Source organism: Rana temporaria, chromosome 6 (genome assembly GCF_905171775.1).
Source record: "Rana temporaria chromosome 6, aRanTem1.1, whole genome shotgun sequence".
NCBI lineage: Eukaryota > Metazoa > Chordata > Amphibia > Anura > Ranidae > Rana > Rana temporaria.
Window position 1 is genome coordinate 6,221,352 of NC_053494.1, and position 25,127 is coordinate 6,246,478.

Sequence of the window (25,127 nt, forward strand, 5' to 3'; positions counted from 1 at the left end):
AGGTCGGTGTGGTAAGATTAGGCAGAGAGTTCGCAGATAGGATAATGAGAAGCTTGTTGTGGCCTGGTTGTCTTTGTTCACTTTCAGGTGAACTACTTACCTGTGGTGATCAGGATGAGTACAGTGAGCGCCCCCATTCCTGGAGAGTTGGATGATGTTCAGCCGACGTTGTTCTCTCTCCGATCTGTGAAGAACACAATTTTCTGTTCATAAATCTAAACCGTTTCTGCTTCCTCAGTCTTTTTTTTGTGTTTGATAAAAGTTTCTATTTGTTTTACAGGAGAACGCGTCATATACAAGTCATTATCTCTCTCTCTCCTATTATGTAATATATTGATCGCTACCAGCTATAAGTAGATAAAAAAGACAAGACCTGGGTAGGGTTACACAATGGAAGAAGGAAAAGGTACAAAGTACAACTTTGGAAAAAAAAAAAGATATTGTGGTTTTTCGATATGGAATTCCAGTGTTAAGCACGTGACACCTGTGTCCAATGGGCAAACTATCGCTTGTTATTGAGTTTCCTGCATCAGCCTGATCTATTTTGACAAAACCTTTCCTTTTATAAAGGGTGGGTGCCTATACTTCAGTTTGAGATTCATGGGTTATAATTCAAGAGGTTCAGTGGTAGCATGAAGGGATAGGGGATAGGCTTGAGGGTCAGTTTGTAAATGACTGCCATTGAGTTTCGATATGTATTTTTATACATCTCACCAGTAAGCTAACCCTAAGGCGAGATGGGCCAAACACCCAACTGATTTGGTTCATGCCAGAACTTTCGAACAGCGCAAAAGTTCGGAGCCGAACAATAAACTCCATTAAAGTCTATGGGACTGGAACTTAAAAAAATCAAAAGTGCCAATTTTGAAGGCTTACATAAAAGTAATTGGGCATACAAAGGGTATTGGGGCCCGGGTACTGCCTTGGGGGACATGTATCAATGCTAAAAAAAAAAAATGTTTTAAAAAAGATTGTTTTTAAATGAGAAGTGATTTAATGATGCTTAATGGGAAACAATAAAAAGGAAAAATCCTTTAACTACTTCCTGTCCGTGCTAAAGCCGAATGGCGGCTACAGCGCAGCCCTACTTTGCTGGTTGGCCATCATATGACGTCCTCCTGTGCTCTAGCAGCCTGCGCGCTCCCTGCAGGACGCAGTGTGCTCTGTGATCAGTGAATAAAGTTCAAGGAGTTCAAGGAGTAAGGGGTTGATAGCCAATGATAGCTGATCATGTGATGTAAACAGAGCCAGTAATTGGCTATTTTTTTCTTCACGCTATTAGCGTGAGGAGAAAAAAAGAGCAGATCACCAGTGGCTGTCAGAGGGACATTGGTCCCTATCATGGAAAGCAGTGGCCCCCTCATCTGTCCCCAACAGTACCACCTATCAGTGCACAACATGCTGCCTATCAGTACCCACAGTGCCACCGATTAGTGCCCACAGTGCCACGTATCAATGCCCATCAGTGTCTCATCACCAGTGCTGCCCATCAGTGCCACCCATCAGTGCCATCTATCAGTGCCAACCATCAAAGCCACCTATCAGTGCCCATCACTGGCGTCTTATTAGTGCCACCTTATCTGTGCCTATCAGTGCAGTCTCATCAGCGCAATTCAATGAAGGATACAAATTACCAATGAAGGATAAAAATAATCAAGTGGGAAAAAGCTGCTAACACAATATTGTTGGGTGCAATAAACAAAATATGGGGTAAAGCGCTACACCTTTACCCCATACTTCTAGAGGTAATGTTGATGAAAGCAAGAATTTGCCTTGCTGTTTAAATGATATGCACCTGTCAAACTGTTGTTGAAAAATTGGTCCGTGGGTGTTAATTGTGCCCATGAAACCTATACCAAAACATGTCTTCCCAATAAAATCAACACCCACAAAGCTAGGCAGCCTAAACAGTCTTGCACATATTCAACATCCCAAAAACATTTAATTGGCGACATCAGCATCAGGGGCTTGATAGCTGCTGCTAATCCAGGAATGATTAATTTTGATAAAAGTCAGCCGGTCATTGGGGTCTGTGGACAGACGCTCTCTTTATCTGTCACAAAATCTCCGGCAGCACTAAATTCCCATTCAGAAAGCATGTTAAATGCAGCCCTGCAGCTCAATTGCATACTGGACATTATTCTCCTGAAGAACCCCAATCAGGGGGTGATACACATATAGAGGGGAGGACCCGAGCCTGTGACATCACGCAGCCGCCTCTGCGTTCAGAAAATACACAGTGTTTAACTGTTCTAAGTGGTTTTCTAGAAAAAAAATCAGATTTTTACATGTGTGAAAACATTAAAAAGTTGTCCCAGACAGCAAGTGGTTAAAAGGCTCATCATCCGCAAAGGAAACAAGTATATCCCCCTAGTGTAAAACACCAAGTTACTTATATCCACTATTGAAGTCAAACATTGACACAGAGTAATTGTTTGGCTGTGGCTAAGTTTATAGAGAAATAAATACAATCATTTGTAAAAGTAATACCCGACCATCAGCAAGTTTCCAAAAATAATACAATCCATTTTATTCATACACATTAAAAACAAGTAAAAATTAACATTCATAACAAATATCAACCTGCGTTCATTTCTGTTACTTTAGAAGGCAGTTGGGATGTGTCTCTGTGGTCTGTTAAACCCTTTATTGCAGTCCACTGATTATATAGGTGGACAGTAACTTGTTATAGATAAAAGAAGAGTAAAGCAGCTATAACCAAGGTGGTGGTCCAGTGAAGGTGGGAGTGACGGATGCTTCCTCCATGGCCATTGAAGGCTCCTCCACATTTCAGTGTTGGTGGCGGGATATCTTGGACATCACTGAAGGTTGCGTTCACGTGGCTGCTGATCCAGTTTTGGTAGTCCATCACCTGGGTGTACACCCCGGGGTAATATGGTTCAGCACAGCCATTTCCCCAGCTTACAACTCCAACCTGGTACCAGACTCCTCGGACCTTACACACCAGAGGTCCTCCTGAGTCACCCTGGAAGACAAGTAACAGCCATTAGCTTCACCAGAGTCTACCTATCAACTGTTTCTTCAGAATAACTAAAAAGATTTCATTCAATTTTTCCATTTTCATAAATGTACACTCAAACAAACTAGGTGAGCACCTAGTGAATATCTGCTGAATCTACATTATTCCGGAACTGAAAAAATAGGCACTCAACACAAGTTTGATTCGGCAAAGTTGATGAATGTACAACATTTCATTTTCTATTTATTACTTTTGGTCAGGACCAGCTGCTCCCGCCCCCTGCACAGCTCAGCGTTCCAGTGAGCGCTGGAGGGGCAGAGTAAAAGGCCAGTCACTGACAGTCACTGGCTCTCTGCTCACTTAAGACAGAAAATTGAGTGATCAGCGGACTTTGGTTGCTCAATTCTCAGTCTCAGAAGCCACGGGGACAGATGCAGCATTGGACCATTCCAGTGACAATTTGTGCAGCACTTAAAAAATAAAGGGGGACAATACAGTTACAAGAAAATTCAATAGAGGGCAGGAAGTGAGGATAAATTTCCCCATCCAGGCCACAGACAGCAATTACGGCAATTACCCTTTCCAATCCATTCCAGGTAAAAAATAACATTTTGTTGTGCATTGCTTCTGCTTTCTTTGAAGAGATCCAGACCTAAAGGCAAGCCATGCTGGAATGTTCTCGGTGTCACTCACCTGGCAGGCATCCTTTTGCCCATTCTTGTAGCCGGCACAGATCTGATCATTCTGTATAATGAAGGCACTGGTATACATTTTTTGGCATGTATTGCGGTCTATTAGGGGAACCATGACCTCCTGTAGGACCCCATTTTGAATGGCATTCCCTGGTGATGAAACATAGTCAAGAAAATTATTACAAGGTCATAGCTATAGCAAAGCTACAAAAAAATGATCGTTTAAGAAAAGAAATACAAAAATTGCATTGATACATGTCCCCCAGGGCAGAATCTGGGTCCCTATACCCTTTTTATGGCCAATTACTTGCATATAAGCCTTCAAAATGGGGACTTTGATTTTTCAAGTTTGGCTCCCATAGACTTCAATAGGGGTTTACTTTTTGGGTCAGAACCTTCTCTCTGTTCAGGAGATCTATTGCGAACCTAAGGCTACTTTCACACTGAATCACCGCTAAAGTGGCGGTCATTATTGCCATTCTTTAGCAACGCTTTTGTGCCGATTTTTGGGTGCTAGCAGGATTTTTTTTTAAGGTCACGTGACAACAGGACCTTAAAAAATCGAGAAAAGACCAGTTTTGCAACGCTTCTGATACGCTTTTCAGGTGCTTTGGAAGCACTGTCCATCCATTGCAATGGGCAGGGGCGTTTTAGGAGCGCTATTTACAGCGCTCCTAACCCGTCCCATAGATTCTGCTTGCAGGACTTTTTCTAACGCCCCACAAGCGCACCCCGCCCCAGTGTAAAAAGACTGTTGGGTCCATGCAGAAAGGGGTACACAATAATATGTAGCCCAACACACTGTATTTCACAGCAATGTAGCATAACACCATGTAGTGAACACAGGGAGCAGCAACTATCTCTACGGGGTCTCCCTATCTACTCCAGGTCTCTCTAAGACACACTGACAAAAGACTGCTGCCACTTTTAGTGGGAAAGGGTTTTACGCATTTCTAGCTGAAGTAAAATCGCAAATCCCTAATTAACATGATGTATTGGGTGTAGGGTTGTCCCGATACCACTTTCTTGAGACCGAGTACGAGTACCGATACTTTTTTTCAAGTACTCGCCGATACTGAATACCGATACTTTTTTTTAATGTCATGTGACAGTGGCGGTATTTTTGTTTTCTTTTTTTACACAATTTTTATTTTGTACTTTTTTTTTTTTTATAGTGATTTTTCACTGTCCCTTTCTCTGCAGCCTCAGCTGAAATGAATGGAGAGAGGCTCCTCTCTATTCATAAACTGAAGCATCGTAAACACAGGTTACGATGCTCAGTTATGTGAATGGAATGGACAGAGTCAGTGATCACTGACTCTGTTCATTCGGAAAAGGTAGGAGCTGGGTTTATCGGCTCCTACCTCCACTCTCCATCCTGACAAATTGAGGGGGGAGAGCGGCACGGAGGGGAGATAAGATGGCACGGGGGGAGAGCGGCACAGAGGGGGAGAGGACGGCATGGGGGGAGAGCGGCACGGAGGGGGAGAAGACAGCAGGGGGGGACAAGACAGCACGGGGGGAGAAGACAGCACGGGGGGACAAGACAACATGGGGGAACAAGACCGCATGGGGAGACAAGACAGCACAGGGGGACAAGACAGCACAGGGGGGACAAGACAGCATGGGGGAGAGTGGCACGGAGGGGGACAAGACAGCACGGGGGGACAAGACAGCACGGGGGAGAGTGGCACAGAGGGGGACAAGACAGCACAGGGAGAGCGGCACGGAGGGGGAAAAGACAGCACTGGGGAGAAGACAGCACGGAGAAGACTTGTAACTCCCACCACCACCCGATACCTGACTACCCAGGTATGGGTGAAGCATCGGTGCATTTACCCCAAGTGTAAGTATTCAGGAGATGCTCGGTATCGGTACTAATACCGATACTAGTATCGGTATTGGGACATCCCTAATTGGGTGTAAATGACGGACATGGCTTCTTAACATGGAAAATTAGTGAAATCAATACCATTTCATGGACTCACCTCCATAATATCTTGCACCCCATCCAGTCACCCAGCACTCCGTACCACAAGGGAAGGTGGTGGTGGAAGATGGCAGACAGATTGGCATGATGTACTGAGTATAGTTGACAGGTGTGGCCAGCCGTATCAGGGCGATGTCCCCAGAGTCTCCATCACTTACATATCTACTATCGATGATGATAGTTCTTACATTGGCAACAACTGTATGAGAGCTGATCTCACCCAGCCGGTACAGGCCCAAATATACTTTATAATTCGACACCCGGATAGGTCTGCAGAAAGAAAACAGAACATAACATGTATGAATGAGGATCCATCTGTTACAGGAGGCAAGGCAATATCATTACTATCAATGAACTTCAGACTCTAATGAATGAAATACAACTTGTTCATAATTTGTTTTCTACACAAGTCCAATGGTATGAACTCAGGCAGGATCATCAGTTTACTGAGATAGTAAGTAGAAGTAATCTCTATTGATGGCTCAGAAGTGGAATACAATTGTGTGTAAACAATTTGGGCTCCATAACAATGACAGGGTCCAGGGCAGACTGCGTGTAAGACTGGACTATGATGTAAGAATTTTTAAAAATGACCAATTTTGGAGGGTTTTAGTTGCCACTCTATCAACACTGCAGTTTTTAATTTATAGCTTTTTGTTCTTTTTGAATCATATTTTTATATTAAATTGATTAATAAAATTGTTTTTATCTTTATGTAATTTTTCACTTACAATATTCAACTAATAAACGTTTAGGGCACGGCACTGCGTTACCCTAGGCACCCACAGTTCAATCCTGTGTTGGTGCTTTGGTAACTTTTAGACCTAAAACCAAAATTGGATCAATTTACATTTATCACATACAGTATATGTAAAAAATACTTTTGCTGGAAATATACTTAGAACCCCCAACGCCCAACAGGCGCTGTGATTGGACGCCTATCAGGAAGAGGACGGGAGAAGACATCGAAGACTCGGAGCGTGGAGTATAGCAGCGTGACCCGAGACAGGTAAGCGCTGGGCGGGGGATGCACACTGGGGCACAGTAGCGGCAATTGATGGGCACAGTGGCAGCAATTGATGGGGCACAGTAGCGGCAATTGATGGGCACAGTGGCAGCAATTGATGGGGCACAGTAGAGGCAATTGATGGGGCACAGTAGCGGCAATTGATGGGGCACAGTAGCGGCAATTGATGGGCACACTGGCAGCAATTAATGGGGCACAGTAGCGGCAATTGATGGGTACAGTGGCAGCAATTGATGGACACACTGGCAGCAATTGATGGGTACAGTAGCTGCGTTTGATGGCACAGTGGCGGCAATTTATGGGTACAGTAGCTGAGATTGATGGGCAAACTGGCAGCAATTGACGGGGCACAGTAGCGGCAATTGATGGGCACAGTGGCAGCAATTGATGGGCACACTGGCAGCAATTGATGGGGCACAGTAGCGGCAATTGATGGGCACAGTGACAGCAATTGATGGGCACACTGGCAGCAATTGATGGGGCACAGTAGCGGTAATTGATAGGCACAGTGGCAGCAATTGATGGGCACACTGGCAGCCATTGATGGGTACAGTAGCTGCATTTGATGGCACAGTGGCGGCAATTTATGGGTACAGTAGCTGCCTTTGATGGGCACACTGGAAGAAATTAATGGCACACAGTAGCTGCAATTGATGGGCACAGTGACAGCAATTGATGAGTACAGTAGCTGCGTTTGATGGCATAGTGGCGTCAATTTATGAGTACAGTAGCTGTGTTTGATGGGCACACTGGCAGCAATTGATGGGGCACAGTGGCGGCAATTTATGGGCACAGTGACAGCAATTGATGGGCACAGTGGCTGCAATTTATGTTTTTTTTTTTCAGTTTGTTTGCGCCCCCCAAAAATGTTGAGCCCCAGTCGCCACTGATAAACAATGTATCAATAAAGATGTCCATGACTGATTTTTAGAAACATTTTTCAAAAGCAGAATGATTGGCGGCTGATGGAAGAATTATAAAGTTATACTCACTGGTGGATGCAATGAGCCGCCGTCATAACCCACTCCGGGGAGATCAGGGAGCCCCCACAGAAATATGCTGCATTTGATTCTGTATATGTGAGACCGACCTGCCAGGGCCACTCCCCATCCAATGAATTTGTACCGCCAACTATCCGACTGGACACCAACGGGGAACCGCACACTGGATCTGCAGCGCCGAGAGCATTGGTGACTGACGGAAGGAAAAAATAAATGAAAAATTGAGTTTGAACTTGTTTATCTTCCACAATAAAATAAGTACATCAACATACTGTATATTCATAAATAATACACACATTTTTTTTTTAAATTATATTCATTTGTATTTTAGCTTTCAAGAGATACAAATTCTTTGATCTCGAAGGTTACTGGTATTATTACTCCCACAAACTCTGCCTTGGCCCTACTTGCATTGACTTGACCTCACAATTTTGTGGAATAGTTGCCAACATACTACTCTCAGATAGACTAATCCTCACTAGACACTGGAAACAAAATGTGGCTCCTTTTTTTTTTCTTCCAAAAAGTTTTTATTGAAAGGTGTAATCAGAATTACAGCAATATCATACAGAGGAGGACATAACAAAAGGCATTCTTATTACAGATCAGACAGTTGAAATAAATTAATATCAACGGTTGTATTAGTCAGTAGTGTATATTTAGGTTTTGTGCTGCCCTAGGCCTGACTAAACTCGTGCACCCCCTTATTTAAATATGGCCCACCCCTTCCTGTCAAGGCCACACCCCTTTCTGATTAAGACCCAACTTTTTAAATAAGACCCCTCTCTTTCTCAGCCCCCTCTCTTTCTCTTTCTCAGCCCCCTCTCTTTCTCAGCCCCCTCTCTCTCTCTCTTTCTCAGCCCCCTCTCTTTCTCTTTCTCAGCCCCCTCTCTTTCTCAGCCCCCTCTTTTTCTCTTTCTCAGCCCCCTCTCTTTCTCAGCCCCCTCTCTTTCTCAGCCCCCTCTCTTTCTCTTTCTCAGCCCCCTCTCTTTCTCAGCCCCCTCTCTTTCTCTTTCTCAGCCCCCTCTCTTTCTCAGCCCCCTATCTCTCTTTCTCAGCCCCCTCTCTCTCTTTCTCAGCCCCCTCTCGCTCTCTTTCTCAGCCCCCTCTCTCTCTCTTTCTCAGCACCCTCTCTCTCTCTTTCTCAGCCCCCTCTCTCTCTTTCTCAGCACCCTCTCTCTCTTTCTCAGCCCCCTCTCTTTCTCTTTCTCAGCCCCCTCTCTTTCTCAACCCCCTCTCTTTCTCTTTCTCAGCCCCCTCTCTTTTTCTTTCTCAGCCCCCTCTCTCTCTTTCTCAGCACCCTTCCCTCTCTTTCTCAGCCCCCTTTCTCTCTTTCTCAGCACACTCTCTCTCTTTCCCAGCCCCCTCTCCCTCTTTCTCAGCCCCCTCTCTTTCTCTTTCTCAGCCCCCTCTCTTTTTCAACCCTTTCTCTTTCTCAGCCCCCTCTCTCTTTCTCAGCCCCCTCTCTCTTTCCTTGTCAGCACTGGATGTAGCTTTACTCCAGTCTGTTTATCTCTTGTTTTAACTCCTTTCTTACAATCATCTGCCTATACCGGTTGTAGTAGTCAGTGGTGTATTTAGGTTTTGTGCTGCCCTAGGCCTGACTAAACTCGTGCACCCTCTAATTTAAATATGACCCACCTCTTCCTGTCAAGGCCACACCCCTTTCTGATTAAGACCCAACTTTCTGATTAAGACCCCTCTCTTTCTCAGCAACCTCTCTTTCTCTTTCTCAGCCCCCTCTCTTTCTCAGCCCCCTCTCTTTCTCTTTCTCAGCCCCCTCTCTTTCTCAGCCCATTCTCTTTCTCAGCCCCCTCTCTCTCTCTCTTTCTCAGCCCCCTCTCTCTCTTGTTCTCAGCACCCTCTCTCTCTCTCTTTCTCAGCCCCCTCTCTATCTCTCTTTCTCAGCCCCCTCTCTCTCTCTTTCTCAGCCCCCTCTCTCTCTCTTTCTCAGCCCCCTCTCTTTCTCTTTCTCAGCCCCCTCTCTCTCTCTTTCTCAGCCCCCTCTCTCTCTCTTTCTCAGCCCCCTCTCTTTCTCTTTCTCAGCCCCCTCTCTTTCTCAGCCCACTCTCTTTCTCAGCCCCCTCTCTCTCTCTTTCTCAGCCCCCTCTCTCTCTCGTTCTCAGCCCCCTCTCTCTCTCTTTCTCAGCCCCCTCTCTATCTCTCTTTCTCAGCCCCCTCTCTCTCTCTCTTTCTCAGCCCCCTCTCTCTCTCTCTTTCTCATCCCCCTCTCTCTCTTTCTCAGCCCCCTCTCTCTCTTTCTCAGCACCCTCTCTCTCTCTTTCTCAGCACCCTCTCTCTCTCTTTCTCAGCCCCCTCTCCCTCTTTCTCAGCCCCCTCTCTTTCTATTTCTCAGCCCCCTCTCTTTTTCAACCCCCTCTCTTTCTCTTTCTCAGCCCCCTCTCTTTCTATTTCTCAGCCCCCTCTCTCTTTCTCAGCCCCCTTTCTCTTTCTCAGCCCCCTCTCTTTCTCAGCCCCCTCTCTCTCATTCTCAGCCCCCTCTCTCTCTCTTTCTCAGCCCCCTCTCTCTCTTTCTCAGCACCCTCTCTCTCTTTCTCAGCACCCACTCTCTCTTTCTTAGCCCCCTCTCTCTCTCTTTCTCAGCCCCCTCTCTCTCTTTCTCAGCCCCCTCTCTCTCTCTCTTTCTCAGCCCCCTCTCTCTCTTTCTCAGCCCCCACTCTCTCTCTTTCTCAGCCCCCTCTCTCTCAGCACCCTCTCTCTCTCTCTTTCTCAGCCCCCTCTCTCTCTCTTTCTCAGCACCCTCTCTCTCTTTCTCAGCCCCCTCTTCCTCTTTCTCAGCCCCCTCTCTCTCTTTCTCAACCCCCTCTCTTTCTCTTTCTCAACCCCCTCTCTTTCTCTTTCTCAGCCCCCTCTCTTTTTCAACCCCCTCTCTTTCTCTTTCTCAGCCCCCTCTCTTTCTCAGCCCCCTCTCTCTTTCTCAGCCCCCTCTCTCTTTCTCAACCCCCTCTCTTTCTCAGCCCCCTCTCTTTCTCTTTCTCAGCCCCCTCTCTCTTTCCTTGTCAGCACTGGCTGTAGCTTTACTCCAGTCTGTTTATCTCTTGTTTTAACTCCTTTCTTACAATCATCTGCCTATACATTGATGTACAACATAATTACTTGATTAACTTTATCCTCTTAAAGTGGTATTAAAGCAAAGCAAAATATTTATTATACTGCAGATTACCAATTTATAGATGGGTGGCTGCATTAGTTTTGTTTTTGTGTTTTTAGGTTTTCTCTTTTATATTCACCTGGTGATCCTGATAGTAAGTCTGTTGTTTTTCAAAAGAACAGGCTATCTTGCACATGTAGCAGTTAGATGGTTGAATCAAACCATTTAACACTGGCAAAGGGGGTGGAGTCAGGGGCGGACCCAGAGGGGGCGGCAAAATTTGGTTCGCCTAGGGTGTCAAAAATACTTGCGCCGGCCCTGCCTAGTATCCATGCGCCTGGCCCCTTTCAGGACACCGGGCACATGAATTACTATGGCAGGGGTGGCCATTTTTTTTTAAAGCACCTGATTAGAGCCAGAGGCTCTAATAGGCTTCAAAATAGGGTGGGCTTGGGATGCAGAGCATTGCGTCCAGAGCCCACCCAGGTGTGTTGCAACAGTGAAGGAATATTTGCTGTTGCCACACTGATCCTCCCCCCAGCCAATCGGAAAGTGGGTCTGATACCCATCACCCGATTGGCTGAAAGGACAGGCAATTCTATTGGACGCCTAGGAGAAGGGGAGGAGACGCACGGTGGAAGCGAGGAGGAGAAGACACAAGAGTGGCTGCCCGATGCCCTCAGCAGCCTGATGCTTGCGATGCCCCAATCGCTGTCGCTGTTCAATGTGCCCCTTTCAGGACACCAGGCGCATGAATTCCTATGGTGGGGGTAGGCAAGGGGGTGTTTTTTGAAGCACCCGATTAGAGACAGAGCATTGCGTCTAGAGCCCACCCAGGTGTGATGCAATAGCAAATAAACATTGACTGTTGCAACACTGATCCTTCTCACAGCCAATCAAGAAGTGGGTTTGAGACCCATCTCCCGATTGGCTGAAAGGACAGGCAATCCTATTGGACACCTAGGAGGAGGGGAGGAGACGCATGGCGGAAACGAGGAGGAGATAAATCAGGAACCGATGCGCGCCGCAGCCTGATGTCCACAGATTCCCTGAATCTCGCTGCTGCCAGATGTGCCCACCGCTGCCTGATGTCCCCACTGCTGCCCAATGTGCCCACTGACACCTGGTCCCCGATGTGTCCACCGCCCCGATGTGCCCACTGATGCCCAATACCTGATGTGCCAACCACTGCCCGATGTCCCCGCCACTGCCTGATCCCCGATATGTCCGCCACTGCCCGATCTCAGCCACTGACTGATGTGCCCACCGATGCCCAATACGTGATGTGCCCACCACTGCCTGATGTCCCCGCTGCTGCCTGATGTGCCCACCATTGCCTGATCCCACAATGTGCCCGCCCGATTCCCACCGCTGCCCGATGTGCCTGCCGCTGCCCGATCCCCACCGCTGCCTGATGTGTCCGCCGCCTAGATGGGGTAAGTGCCGGCAGACAGAGGGGGGGAAGGGTTTGAGGTGCCATGGGGGATGGTCGTTTGCCACCCCCCAAACAAAATTGGCTAGGCCACTAGAGCATAGCTCTAACTTTAGGCGGCCTATCCCTTACGGAAACGATGTAATTCGATGGCGTAGGCCTGGCGTACGTTTGCGTTTGGTCGTGAATCTGCGTATCCCCTCATTTAAATAATCTACGCCGGCCGCAATGGAAGCGCCATCTAGCGGCCAAAAGAAACATTGCAATCTAAGATAGAACGGCGCAAGCCGTCCTATCTTAGATATGTTTAAGTGTATCTCTGTTTGAGAATACACTTAAACATAGGTCGGCTTAGATTCAGAGTTAGGTCGGCTTATCTGTAGATTAGCCGGCCTAACTCTTTGTGAATCTACCTAAATGATCTCAGGAATCTTCAGGTCACCAAAGCAAGCCGACCGTTCCCAGATACGATGGTGGGAAGCTCATTGGGGCCCCCGGTTTTGTTTGTTTAACTTTTTGTTTGTCGGCCCTCCACGGGACCTTAGGTCTGCGCAGACTTCTAGGCGAGCTACTTACCGGCGGTGATCAGGATGAGTACAGCGAGCGTTCCCATCCCGGCAGAGAGGGTGATAATCGGTGGAGGTCCCTCTCTCTGATCGGTGAGGAACGCGATTTTCTGTTCATAACTGTCAACCTGTTCCGCAATCTTTTTTAGTGTCTCATAAACTTTCTATTTGTTCATAAGAACACGTCATATACAAATCACTCTCTCGCACTCTCTCTCTCTTTATCTCTCTTTTTTATTAGGTAACTTATTGTTCTTTAGCAGTTATGAGTGGATAGACAAGACCAGGGCAGGAGAGGGAGGAAGGAAAAGGTACAAAGTACAGCAACATAGTTATTCTTTAGCGGAATTCCTGTGTTTAGGAATCAGGACAGGACACCGGTATAAAATGGGCGCACAGTCCCTTGTTATGGTGCATCGGTCTGTTCCAGGAATCATCGCGGAGAAGTGTGAAGAAGTGTCGGGTTCAGTCTTTCTCGAATGGGGTGAAAGATATTCCTCTGTTTGCTGGAAGTGGAGCCAACACAGATTTTATACTACTTATAGTGTGTATCGTTGTAAAAATTATTGCATCTCTGCAAACTTTATCTACTGTGATAAACCTTTCCTTTATTAACCCCTCCAGCCCCGGAGGATTTGGCTGTGAAATGACCAGGCCGCTTTTTGCAATTCGGCTCCGCGTCGCTTTAACTGACAATTGCGCGGTCGTGCGACGTGGCTCCCAAACAAAATTGGGGTCCTATTTTTCCCCACAGATAGAGTTTTCTTTGGTGGTATTTGATCACCGCTGCGGTTTTAATTTTTTTCGCTATAAACTTAAAATAGAGCGACAATTTAGAAAAAAAAAAAAAAGCAATATTTTTTACTTTTTGCTATAATAAATATCCCACCCCAAAAAAAAATTATATATATATTATATATAATATATGTAGCGCCTGGTTACTTTTCAGAACCGGTGCTAGTGTAAATTTAGAGGGGGCCAAAGAGTTAATTAACTCTGACCAGGTTAATTTGTTTAAATTTGGAGCCTCTTTTTTCTATTGCAAAGAAAGTGGCGTGCAAAACACAACCCAAAAACTCCACCCGGTGCAGGAAAAAATGCGCACACACATAAAGAGTGACACAAAAAACTGTGACGGGTGCATCGTCAAATGGCCCTCCGAAAAGGGCCCAACCCTGATCCCCCGGGGCGTTAGGCTCCTGGCAGGGACTTAGGTAATCTGTGGTCCCTGCAGCCGAAGCCGACACGGACCCAACATTCTTGGATGGTCTGCCGAAACAGAACCCTCCTCGTGAGGCTCCCCCGAAGGGAGACCCCATGAGAGCAGGCGAACTAAGCCAGAAGGCCATGTCCACCTACTCCCAAGACGTTCAGGGCTGGCCCGAGGACCGGCACCCTACTGATCACACACAAGGTGTACAAAAGTGTACCAACAAAAAGAAGACAAAACATGACACACGGGGTAAAATAAAAAAGAAAGTGGGGGAGAAGGAAGGTGGGAGAGGTGAGTGGAAAGTGACCATCGTGCAATACAATGGCCGGCCCGTCCGGCCAGGAAACAAAAATTCCCCTGGTCCTAGCCAAAAGGCTTGGCCCTAGAGGCAGGTGTTAAAAAGTGTGTTGTGGAAATCGTGACCAAAGTGCCATATGGTATGTGCCCCTTAAACACTTGTGCAATGTATGGCACCCCTGGACTGCCACTCCAGGGGCACTATATCCACAGGCTTTTCAACAGACCCTGACCCCCTGGTCCGGACCAGCAGCACCCTTCCCAACCAGGAAGGTCGGGGAGAGCCCACCTCAGCAGGCTACTCCCACAACCCCCATCCTTCCCACCTAATCACGTTCGGGAAATACTAACCGCTCCTCCCGACGAAAAGAGGGTCAAGGGTTCTCTCCCGAACAACTCACTGGGGCAGGCACCACCAAATCCAGGCAAGAGGCCAGGGGCCCAGCCCTCCAGCTTCGACCTCATGCCTCTCCGTCCAAATCAGATGGCTTCCACCTCCACGCCAGCAGGTTTAGCGTCCGCCGACTGCCATCCCTTTCCACCTCGCCGTGTACTGGGGACAGTCAGCATAGCACCACCTACTGGCAACTGATAAGAGCAGATACTACACTTGATCTTAGCCAAAAGGCAGAGAAGCGATAAATTTGGAGCCTCTATCCCAGCTTTGGCTGTGCTGTGGGCTCATGCTGTCATTTCTGGGGTGCGGCCCCACCCCAGACCAACAGGTGGCAGCAGTGGAGTCAAGGTCATGGATACTTTTTCCCGGCAGCCTATTAGGAGGAGGCTTCCTCGCTGTGCATGCTGGGAGGGGTATTTATGGGGCAGACGCCATCTTCCTGGGTCTTTTCCTCGTGTGGCTCCCACCTTCAGGGTAGCCATTCCACGGCAGCCCGGCAAATGGCCTTCCGGGCCGGGGTGCACGTGCTATGCAAAGATCGTGGTTTCGGGACCACGTTGGCCCAGAGCAATTGATCTACCGCTTGGGACTCAGTAATCGTCTGGGTCCCCAATCTAAAGAGGTCCTGGGCTGTCCGTTCTGTTGGAGGAAGCTGTTCGGTGGAGAGTCTGCCTGAGGAGTGTCAAGAGAGGCTGGTGTTCCAATAGGGGCCAGACCATCCGCCGCTGGGGGGAGTGTGTGCCCGCCGCGTCAATCAGGTACCGATGCACGTGCCTGGCAGTTGTGATGTTCGCCAGGCACCCGCGATTGGCAGTCACAGAGCCAGGGACGTGGATCTCTGTGTGTAAACACAGATATCAAATAACATATATGTGTGTAAACACAGAGCTCCACGTCCTGTCAGGGAGAGGAGACTGATGGTGTGTCCCTTGTACATAGGGACACCGATCGGTCACCTCCCCCAGTCAGTCCCCTCCCCCCACAGTAAGAATCACCTAGCAGGGTACACATTTAACCCCTTCCTCACCCCTTCCCTGTTAACCCCTTCCCTGCCAGTCACATTTATACAGTTATCAGTGCAGTTTTATAGCACTGATCGCTGTATAAATGACAACGGCCCCAAAAATGTGTCAAAAGTGTCCGATGTTTCCGCCGTAAGTTCGCAGTCCTGAAAAAAATCGCAGATAGCCACCATTACTACTGTAGTAAAAAAAAAATACAAAAAAAACATAAATCTATCCCCTATTTTGTAGGCGTTATACGTTATAACGTTTGCGCAAACCAATCACTATACGCTTATTGCGTTTTTTTTTTTTTAACCAAAATTATGTAGAAGAATACGTATCGGCCTAAACTGAGAAAAAAATCTTTAAAAAATGTTTTTAATTGGATATTTATTATAGCAAAATGTTATTTTTTTTTTAAATTGTCACTCTTTTTTTGTTTATAGCACAAAAAAATTCAACCGCAGAGGTGATCAAATACCACCAAAAGAAAGCTCTATTTGTGGGAAAAAAAGGACGCCAATTTTGTTTGGGAGCCACGTCGCACGACAGCGCAATTGTCATTCAAAGCATGACAGTGCTGAAAGCTGAAATTTCGCCTGGGCAGGAAGGGGGTATATTTGCCCAGTAAGCAAGTGGTTAATCATCCAATAATATGCAAGCTAAAAACTAATTTTTTTTTTTTTTTGGTTTTTATTTTTATCTTTCATTCCATGTGATCGGGTATTCTTTTCAAAGCTAAGGGCCACTATTTTTTTTTTTTTTTTTTAGTAAAACATGGTATAGGTCAGCTGAGATGGACATTTTTCATTATATTAGTGTCAGCAGAAGAGTAGTTGGGATCAGGATCACCCAGTACTGATGGGAAAGGCTGGGGGTCACTCCATTGTGTTGATCATTTTTGATGATTGCTCCTTCTTTCGATGTTGTTGTTGCTAAAGAAACATTGGTGTAAGGATAGGCATTGCTTCCTACAGAGCCGATGTTTCCTGTGTTGGAGAACTTTCCTCCACATGTCCTCGTTGGTGTCGGGATATTTGACACGACGTTGAATGTAGCGTTCAGGTAGGTGCTGATCCAGTCTTGGTAGGCCATCACCAGTGTGTACACCCCGGGGAAGTTGGGGTAGGCGCAGCCATTTCCCCAGCTCACAACTCCAACCTGGTACCATACGCCCCGGACCTTACACACCAGAGGTCCTCCGGAGTCACCCTGTAAGACATAGATAATCACCAGTTGAACCAACGAATATCTTTTCAGGATAATTTAACATAATGTTTCAATCTTGGCATTTACACAAACTGGTTGAGCACACGGTAAATCTGTATGGAATTGGTACTGTAGAAGAACTTTAGGAAGTAGCAACCAGGTCAATTTCCATTTTGCTTAACCACTTGCTTACTGGGCACTTAAACCCCCCTCCTGCCCAAACTAATTTCCAGCTTTCAGCGCTCTCACTCTTTGAATGACAATTGCACGGTCATACAACACTGTACCCAAATAAAGGGCCCCCAGAACCCCCCACCCATGTTGAGGGCATGTGGCCTGGAATGGTTCAGGAGGGCACTTGCTTCCCCCCCCCCCCCGCCTTTCCTGGTCTGCCAGGTTGCATGCTTGGATAAGGGTCTGGTGTGGATTTTGAGGCAGACCCCATTCCAATTGTTTCTTATTTTTTTATTTTATATTAGAGGTTCCCCTTAAAATCCATACTGGACCTAAGGGTCTGGTATAAATTTTGGGGGGGACCCCACGCTGTTTTTATTTTGGTGTGGGGTTACCCTTAAAATCCATACCAGACCCAAAGGATCTGGTATAGATTGCAACAATTTTTCTTTTATATTCAGCTGTCAAGAAGCCCGCTGACAGCTGATGACTTATCCAATGCTTCAGCCAATCAGGTGCCCTAGAACGGGCGCCGTTCAGCTCGAACAGTTTGCCCATCTCTACTCATTAGTTAGTATATTAGAGAGGTCTGTGCAGTGGTTCTTCTATGGTTAATCCCTGGCCAGCATTTTTGGAACAATGAGTGGCTACACCATGGCTAGAAAGATGTCTTTGGGTTAAGGGGAAAAGTAATTTGGAAATTGTACATAGGGTGCAGTTGTACATGTGAAGAAGACATTGGCAGGGAAAGATGAAGCAAGCCTAAAGTTTAGCTTTCAATAATTATTAATTTTAGCCCAAAGACAGTAATTAAGAACCTGAAACAGAATCTAACACTTTCCAACATACTCTGAATTTTTCATTAACTGATGTCATGCATTGATTCTGCTTTCCGTGAAGAGATCCAGACCTGAATGTGAGCCATGCTGGAATGTTCTTGGTGTCACTCACCTGGCAGGAGTCCTTTCCCCCTTCCTTGTAGCCGGCACAGATCTGATCATACTGGATGGTTTCGGCACGTTTTCCATTGAGATACATTGCTTGACATGTATTGCGGTCTATTAGGGGAACCATGACCTCCCGGAGGGCCCCATGTAGAACTATGCTCCCTGGTGATGAAACAAAGACACAATAATTACAAGATTATTCTTAAGAAGGCAATACATTGATAGATCACCATTATGCTCCGTTCACATTGGTGCAATGCAGGAATTCACTCACAAATGTGCATCTTTTTTAACCACAAAGTAACTTGAGTATTTTTTAGCGTTGGCCAGCTTTCTGGTGATAACAACCAATGCGGCTCAGCAGCCGCTCAGCCATTATCTTATCAGAAGGAGTGAGATGGGATGCCCCCCCTCCTGCCACCTTTTGACGCTCCACTCGGGTCTCCCAGTTCACCGGGAGACCCGAGCGACCAGCCGGCACCTCCGGATTCCTGAACAATCGGCTTCCATCGGGTCTCTGACGTAATAACCCAAAAGCATTGTGACAACATTTAAACAAATCCACAGTATTCGAAAACGTAGATTTGGGCGTTTTGAATACTTTTAAGTGCAGTGAGTGGTTTGGGGTCTTTTAGAAAACGCATATGTAAGTCACGCCTGCAAGTGGAAACGGTGCTAAGATCACACATGTGAGGTATCACCGCGATCATGAGAGCAATAATTCTAGTAAAAGACCTCCTCTGTAATCCCCCGTACACACGATCGGAATTCCGCTCAAGCTTGGCTTGCATACACACGGTCATAAAAAAGTTCTCTGAACTTTCGACCGTCAAGAACGCGGTGGCGTACAACACTGCAGAGCCTGGTTCAAGGGACAGCACTCGAACCCCACTTAACTAAAGCGCTATCGCTCAGCTAGATCTGGCGTGGATCAGCCTCCAGGCTACCACTGAGCGATCAGCAGTCATTGTCAGTAAATACACCAGCATACACCAGCATGATGAATTTCTCTCCCTGTGGTGCAGGCCGCAATTCGGCCGCCACACAATCTAGCACTGAGTCCTTTCTTGCAGATCCAGGCCATGCTCCCAAGAGAGTGATCCCACTGCCACATAGGCTTTATATCACCTCTCTCAACATCCAGTTCAACTCTCCAGCCAACTGGGATTTGTAATCCAGAACAATCTGACTTAATGTAAAATGACTCCCTGGACTACATGTCCCAAGATGCTTTGCTCCACTCTCAGCCATTCTACTTTCCTGATGTGATGATACAGAGTCCGGGCTGTGCACTAAGAGCGAACAGCCTCACTGTAGCAATTCTGTAGAGTGTCTATTGATGATAATGCAGGCAATATTGGCCAGCTCCTGGCTACAGTAGTAAAGCAGCAACTATCTCCCCCTGCAAACATTCTGTCAGCTCTCTCTATCTACTTCAGGTCTCTCCAACACGCCCTTCTCCCGCCTCCCACTTCAATTCCCCCTCCCAGTACCAATTCCCTGCAAATCCTCCTTCCTAGCAAAAATTGTCTTCCCCCAATTCTCCTCCCAACACAAATCTCCTTAAATCACCACTCTTGGCAATCCGCCCCCCCCCCCCCACAAAAAAAAATGTTTTCCCTCCTAGAACGATACTTTATCCCTGCCACCCCCCAAATACCCACTGTAACGGTCACCACCGTTTACGACCTTCCATCACATCCAAGACAGCTTATCGACACTCCAACCAACAGGACCCGATCCATCCCATTTCCCCAGAATCAAGATGAGACACGCAGCTCTGTACTTGTTCCAAAACGAAGACAACTTTAATGGTTCACTCTCAGCTTTTATACAGTTTTCAAGGCACATGAACAATCAAACTCTCCACCCACACCCTGGGGGGGCTTCAATACACTTTCAGATGGCTAATTGCTAAACATTCTAGACATGTCGGCGCCGGCCTATAATTATCATGATCTAATCACTGCACATTCCTTCATTAACAGAACTCAAACAAAACACCATCACACAATGATCTCTTCTTAATCCACATCCCTAGACAGACGTTCTGTCTTCGCATACAGCTTGACAGAAAGGTATTCACACCTCTGAGCATCAATAGGCTTAAAGCAGTGTTATCACACAATGAAAGGTCTTCCAGGAGCCTGACTCAATTAGCATGTCACTAGCCAGGGCTAATCATAGAAATGAGTCACTATTGACTGGTTGGGTCACAATTAACCAACAACTTGCAATATCTCAAGATCCTGCAATATGAACTATCAGTGATGTCCCCTGTCCTGTAATTTAGGATATAATTTCTCAGTCACCCTATGGCCCTATCGGACATAAGGTGACCCTAGACATAAGACTCCTTGGTGACGCCGGTACAGGAGTACCCCTCATACTTACAAAGTCTCTGGGTGTCCCGGGTCATTTCGTTACACCCACCTTCCAACACAAATCTCCTTATGACACCCCCACCTCACATGATACCACACTACCCAGGGAAGCCTCCCCTCCTGCCCACCCCTGGTCCTGGCCCTGGTGTCCAGTACCCCATTCCTTTTTTGACACAAGCTTGCCTATTAGCCTTGAATGTGGCCAGAATTTTGAATTTAAAGATTTTCCCTCTTCCAAAGGCTTCCAAAGGATCCACTACTAAGGTTTCATGGATTTCTCACAGTACTTGATGAATCCTCTGTATATCTAACCCAGGCAGAATTTCCCACCATTAATTAACATAATTAGGTAGATTCACAAAGAGTTAGGCCGGCTTATCTACAGATAAGCCGACCTAACTCTGAATCTAAGCCGGCCTATGTTTAAGTGTATTCTCAAACAGAGATACACTTAAACATACCTAAGATAGGCTGGCTTGCGCCATTCTATCTTAGGCTGCAATGTTTCTTTTGCCCGCTAGATGGCGCTGCCATTGCGGCCGGCCTAGATTATGTAAATGAGGGGATACGCCGATTCCCGACGATTTACGAGCGTACGACGGGCCTACACCGTTGAGTTACGTCATTTCCGTAAGGGATAGGCCGCCTAAATTTAGAGCTATGCTCTAGTGGACTAACTATTGTTAAGTATGGCCGCCGTTCCCGCCGCGAGGTTCGAATTTTTAGCGTCGTTTGCGTAAGTCGTCCGCGAATCGGGAGTTACGTCGTTTACGTCCGCATTGAAATCAATAGGGCCGTACGGCGTACTTAGCCGCAATGCGCCCTGGGAAATGTAGTAGCCCGGCACATGCGCAGTATGTCAAGCCTCATTTCAATAATACACGCCCCCTCCCAGTCATTTGAATTAGGCGCGCTTACGCCCGCTCGTTTTAGGCTACACCGCCTAAAATTTGAAAGTAAGTGGTTTGAGAATCACTTTTAACCTAAATAATTTTCGGCGGTGTAGCCTAAAAAGACTTGGCTAGGCCGTCCTAATAATAGGCCATTCTATGTGAATCTACCTAAATGTATTGGGTGCAAGTGACAGGTCTGGCTTCTGTGTATAGAAGATGAGTGAAATCACATTTCCTTATCATTTCATGGACTCACCTCCAAAATATCTTGTACCCCAGCCGGTCACCCAGCACTCTGTACCACAGGGGAAGGTGGTGGTGGAAGATGGCAGACAGATCGGCATGATGTACTGAGTATAGTTGACAGGTGTGGCCAGCTGTATCAGGGCAATGTCTCCAGGTTTTCCAACACCTGCATACTTACTATTGATGATGATATTCCTTACATTGGCAACAACTGTATGAGAGCTGATCACATCCAGCTTGTACATGCCCAAATATACTTTATAATTCGATGGCTTGATAGGTCTGCAGAAAGAAAATAGTACAAATCATGCTGCAGAAGGTAGTGCAATACCATTACTATTAGTGAACTTCAAGTTCTATTGAATGAAATACAACTTGTTCATAATCTGCTTTCAATGGATGGCCCATAGTTATGGAGCCCATAGTTATGGAGCCCATAGTTATGGAGCCCAATGTTATGGAGCCCAATGTTATGGAGCCCATAGTTATGGAGCCCATAGTTATGGAACTCAATGTTATAGAGCCCATAGTTATGGAACTCAATGTTATGGAGCCCATAGTTATGGAACTCAATGTTATAGAGCCCATAGTTATGGAACTCAATGTTATGGAGCCCATAGTTATGGAGCCCAATGTTATGGAGCCCATAGTTATGGAACTCAATGTTATGGAACTCAATGTTATGGAGCCCATAGTTATGGAACTCAATGTTATGGAGCCCATAGTTATGGAACTCAATGTTATGGAGCCCATAGTTATGAAACTCAATGTTATGGAGCCCATAGTTATGGAACTTAATGTTATGGAGCCCATAGTTATGGAACCAAATGTTATGGAGCCCATAGTTATGGAGCCCATAGTTATGGAACTCAATGTTATGGAGCCCATAGTTATGGAACTCAATGTTATGGAGACCATAGTTATGGAACTCAATGTTATGGAGCCCATAGTTATGGAACTCAATGTTATGGAGCCCATAGTTATGGAACTCAATGTTATGGAGCCCATAGTTATGGAACTCAATTGTAGACATGTGCAAAAGGAAAAAATGTGTTTAGTTTCGTTTAGTTTTAATTCGTTTTTTAATTATTTTCGTTAAGTTAGATTCGTTAAATTTGTTAAATTTGTTTTCGGAATTCGATCGTTTTTGACTGAATTCGAAAAAAAAACAGTCGAATTGGAAAACATTTCTACCGGATTCGATAATATTTCTACCGGATTCGAATTCGATCATATTTTGATCGGATTCGAAAATATTTCAACAGAATTCAATAATATTTCATCCACTATCGTTAATATTTCAACCAAATTCGATGATATTTCAACCGAATTTGAAATTATTTCAACCGGATTGGAAATTATTTCAACCGGATTTGAAATTATTTCAACCGAATTTGAAATTATTTCAACTGGATTGGAAATTATTTCTTTTTTTTTACAATTTCTTTATTTTCATTTTTTCAAACAATTTTCTCATCATCTTTACAGAGCATATATATTGTCATTAATATTAATATAATTCAAAATCAAAAAGGTCGGTACATAATTTAATATATTTTCCCACCATCTTATTCTTTACGTACCTTTCAAAAAGGCAAACAAGGATTAGGGTCAGAGGATTCTATGCATCACACATTATAAATTCCTATTCTCTGAGGAACAAAAAAAAAACGGGGAAAGAAAGGAAAAAAAAAAAGAAGAACCAGGGATGCATAAGGACATATAAGGAGCATCTCTCCACCATCATATGCTCTCCCAATATCCCGTCATGGGGCGACGCTTCCCCAGACCCGACCTCTACATCCCCGGTTCTCACCACTCCGTCTCCCCTCTCTTTACCTCTGATTCCTACCTATCTGACTTCATACCTCCCGTCTTCCCCCCCCCCCCCCACAAAAAAAAAAAAAAAAAACCACAAAAAGAAAACAAACTACCCCTCCGCTCCCCCTCCCTCTCCCCCCCCCCCCCCCCCCCCCCCCCCGCCATCTCCCTACCCTCCTCTGACTGAACCAAATCATTCCATGGTGACCATATTTTAATATATCTTTCTCTATTCTTCCTGCTTGTCCATATTAATTCCTCCATTCTGTTTACCTCTTCGACCTTCCTAAACCACATATTCAAAGTAGGGGGTTGTGATTGTTTCCATTTAAGTGGGATGCACGCTTTAGCAGCGTTCAGCAAATGGTGTATTAATGGATTCCCTTTTATTCCCCCCGGTATATTTGACAGGTGTAGGAGGAAGAAAGCCGGGTCGTATGGTATATCTGTCTCGGTAAATTTTTGAACTACTTCCTGGATTTCACCCCAATACTTGTGAATTTTTGAGCAGTTCCAGAAGATATGCACCATCGAGCCTTCTTCTACCCGACATCTCCAACATACATTTTTAATACTTGGGAAGTATCTGTGCAGCTTCTCTGGAGTCCTTTACCATTGTGAAATTACTTTATAATTATTTTCTTGCATTTTAGTACAGGTTGCTGTTGTAAATATAGCCTGTATCATTCTAGTTTTTTGAGTTTCTGCAAAGACTCTTCCCAAATCTTTTTCCCATTTTTGAATAAAGGGCAACTGGAAATTCGCAGCTTGATTATTTAATAACGTATACATCTTTGATATTGTGTGCGTACTTAAATCTTTTCTCATACACAGCTCCTCAAATACTGTTAGTTTACGTTCCACGTAAAATGGAATCACTTTACTTTTTAGAAAGTGTATCAGTTGCGCTGCTTGCCAAAATTCTAGTTTATAAGGTCCACTTTTATCCACCAAATCACGCAATGTAGCCCAATTGCCCCTCTTTCTAAAATGAGAAATCTGGTATATACCTTTCTCGATTAATGCGCTAAAAGGGCCTTTTTGCATACCTGGTATAAAACGTGGGTTTCCCAATATAGGCATTAAAGGTGAGTCATACTTCGATATTTGTTCTCTTAAGAAGAGGTCATGACAAATCCGCAACGTGGTACCAATTGTTGGATGTTTTTTTATGTCCGCTGATATTTCTCTATAGCACCACGGGGTCCTAGATAGTAATTCTCTACACTGTGCTTGTTCTATGTTTGGCCATATCTTTGTTTCCTTATGCCGACACCAGTCTATCACCCTCCCTAAGTGGACTGCCTGGTAGTATTTAAAAATGTCTGGGATGGCCAATCCTCCACGTTGTTTAGGCAAGGATAGAAGAGACCTTTTTATTCTTGATTGTTTACCTGCCCAAATAAACTTAGTAAAGAGTGTTTGTAAGTTCCTAAAAAACGTTCTCGGTAGGGAAATTGGAATTGTCTGGAGGAGATATAGGATCTTTGGTAATACGTTCATTTTAATTATATTACTTCTACCAAACCAAGAGAACATACCCTTGTTCCATGTGTCTAATAATCCACAAATTTTGTTTAGTAGAGGTAAAAAATTCAATTCAAACATTTTTGCTGAGCTAGTGGCTATGTTTGTCCCTAAATATTTCAAACTTTGGTCTGTCCATTTAAATTTATAGCTCGAATTCATTGCTTTTGACATTTCCCTTGGGGTTGATACCATCAGGGCCTCTGATTTACTGC

At 45.5% G+C, this 25,127-nt stretch overlaps 1 protein-coding gene, 1 long non-coding RNA gene and 1 pseudogene across 5 annotated transcripts in view; 1 reads left to right on the plus strand and 2 right to left on the minus strand.

The window, feature by feature from the left end:
• LOC120942964 (serine protease 33-like) overlaps positions 1–25,127 on the minus strand; it is a 47,187-nt gene that overhangs the window by 13,004 nt on the left and 9,056 nt on the right. For 2 of the 4 annotated variants that reach the window (XM_040355965.1, XM_040355968.1), the window contains exons 3-5: positions 21,575–21,846; positions 18,046–18,203; positions 16,463–16,923 (exon numbers count right to left, since the gene is read on the minus strand). The exons of 1 other annotated variant lie outside the window; for it this stretch is intronic. In XM_040355965.1, the coding sequence (XP_040211899.1) occupies positions 16,522–16,923; positions 18,046–18,203; positions 21,575–21,846 (832 nt within the window). In that variant the 3' untranslated portion in view covers positions 16,463–16,521. Of the gene's footprint in view, positions 1–2,502; positions 2,987–3,673; positions 3,823–5,660; positions 5,933–16,462; positions 16,924–18,045; positions 18,204–21,574; positions 21,847–25,127 lie in introns of those variants that run through there. One more of the 4 variants, XM_040355967.1, reaches the window with a different exon arrangement.
• LOC120942970 lies at positions 5,513–7,629 on the plus strand. Its single transcript, XR_005750266.1, has 3 exons — positions 5,513–6,116; positions 6,584–6,671; positions 7,536–7,629. It is a non-coding gene; the product is annotated as an uncharacterized LOC120942970 (long non-coding RNA).
• LOC120944528 lies at positions 14,815–14,950 on the minus strand (annotated as a pseudogene).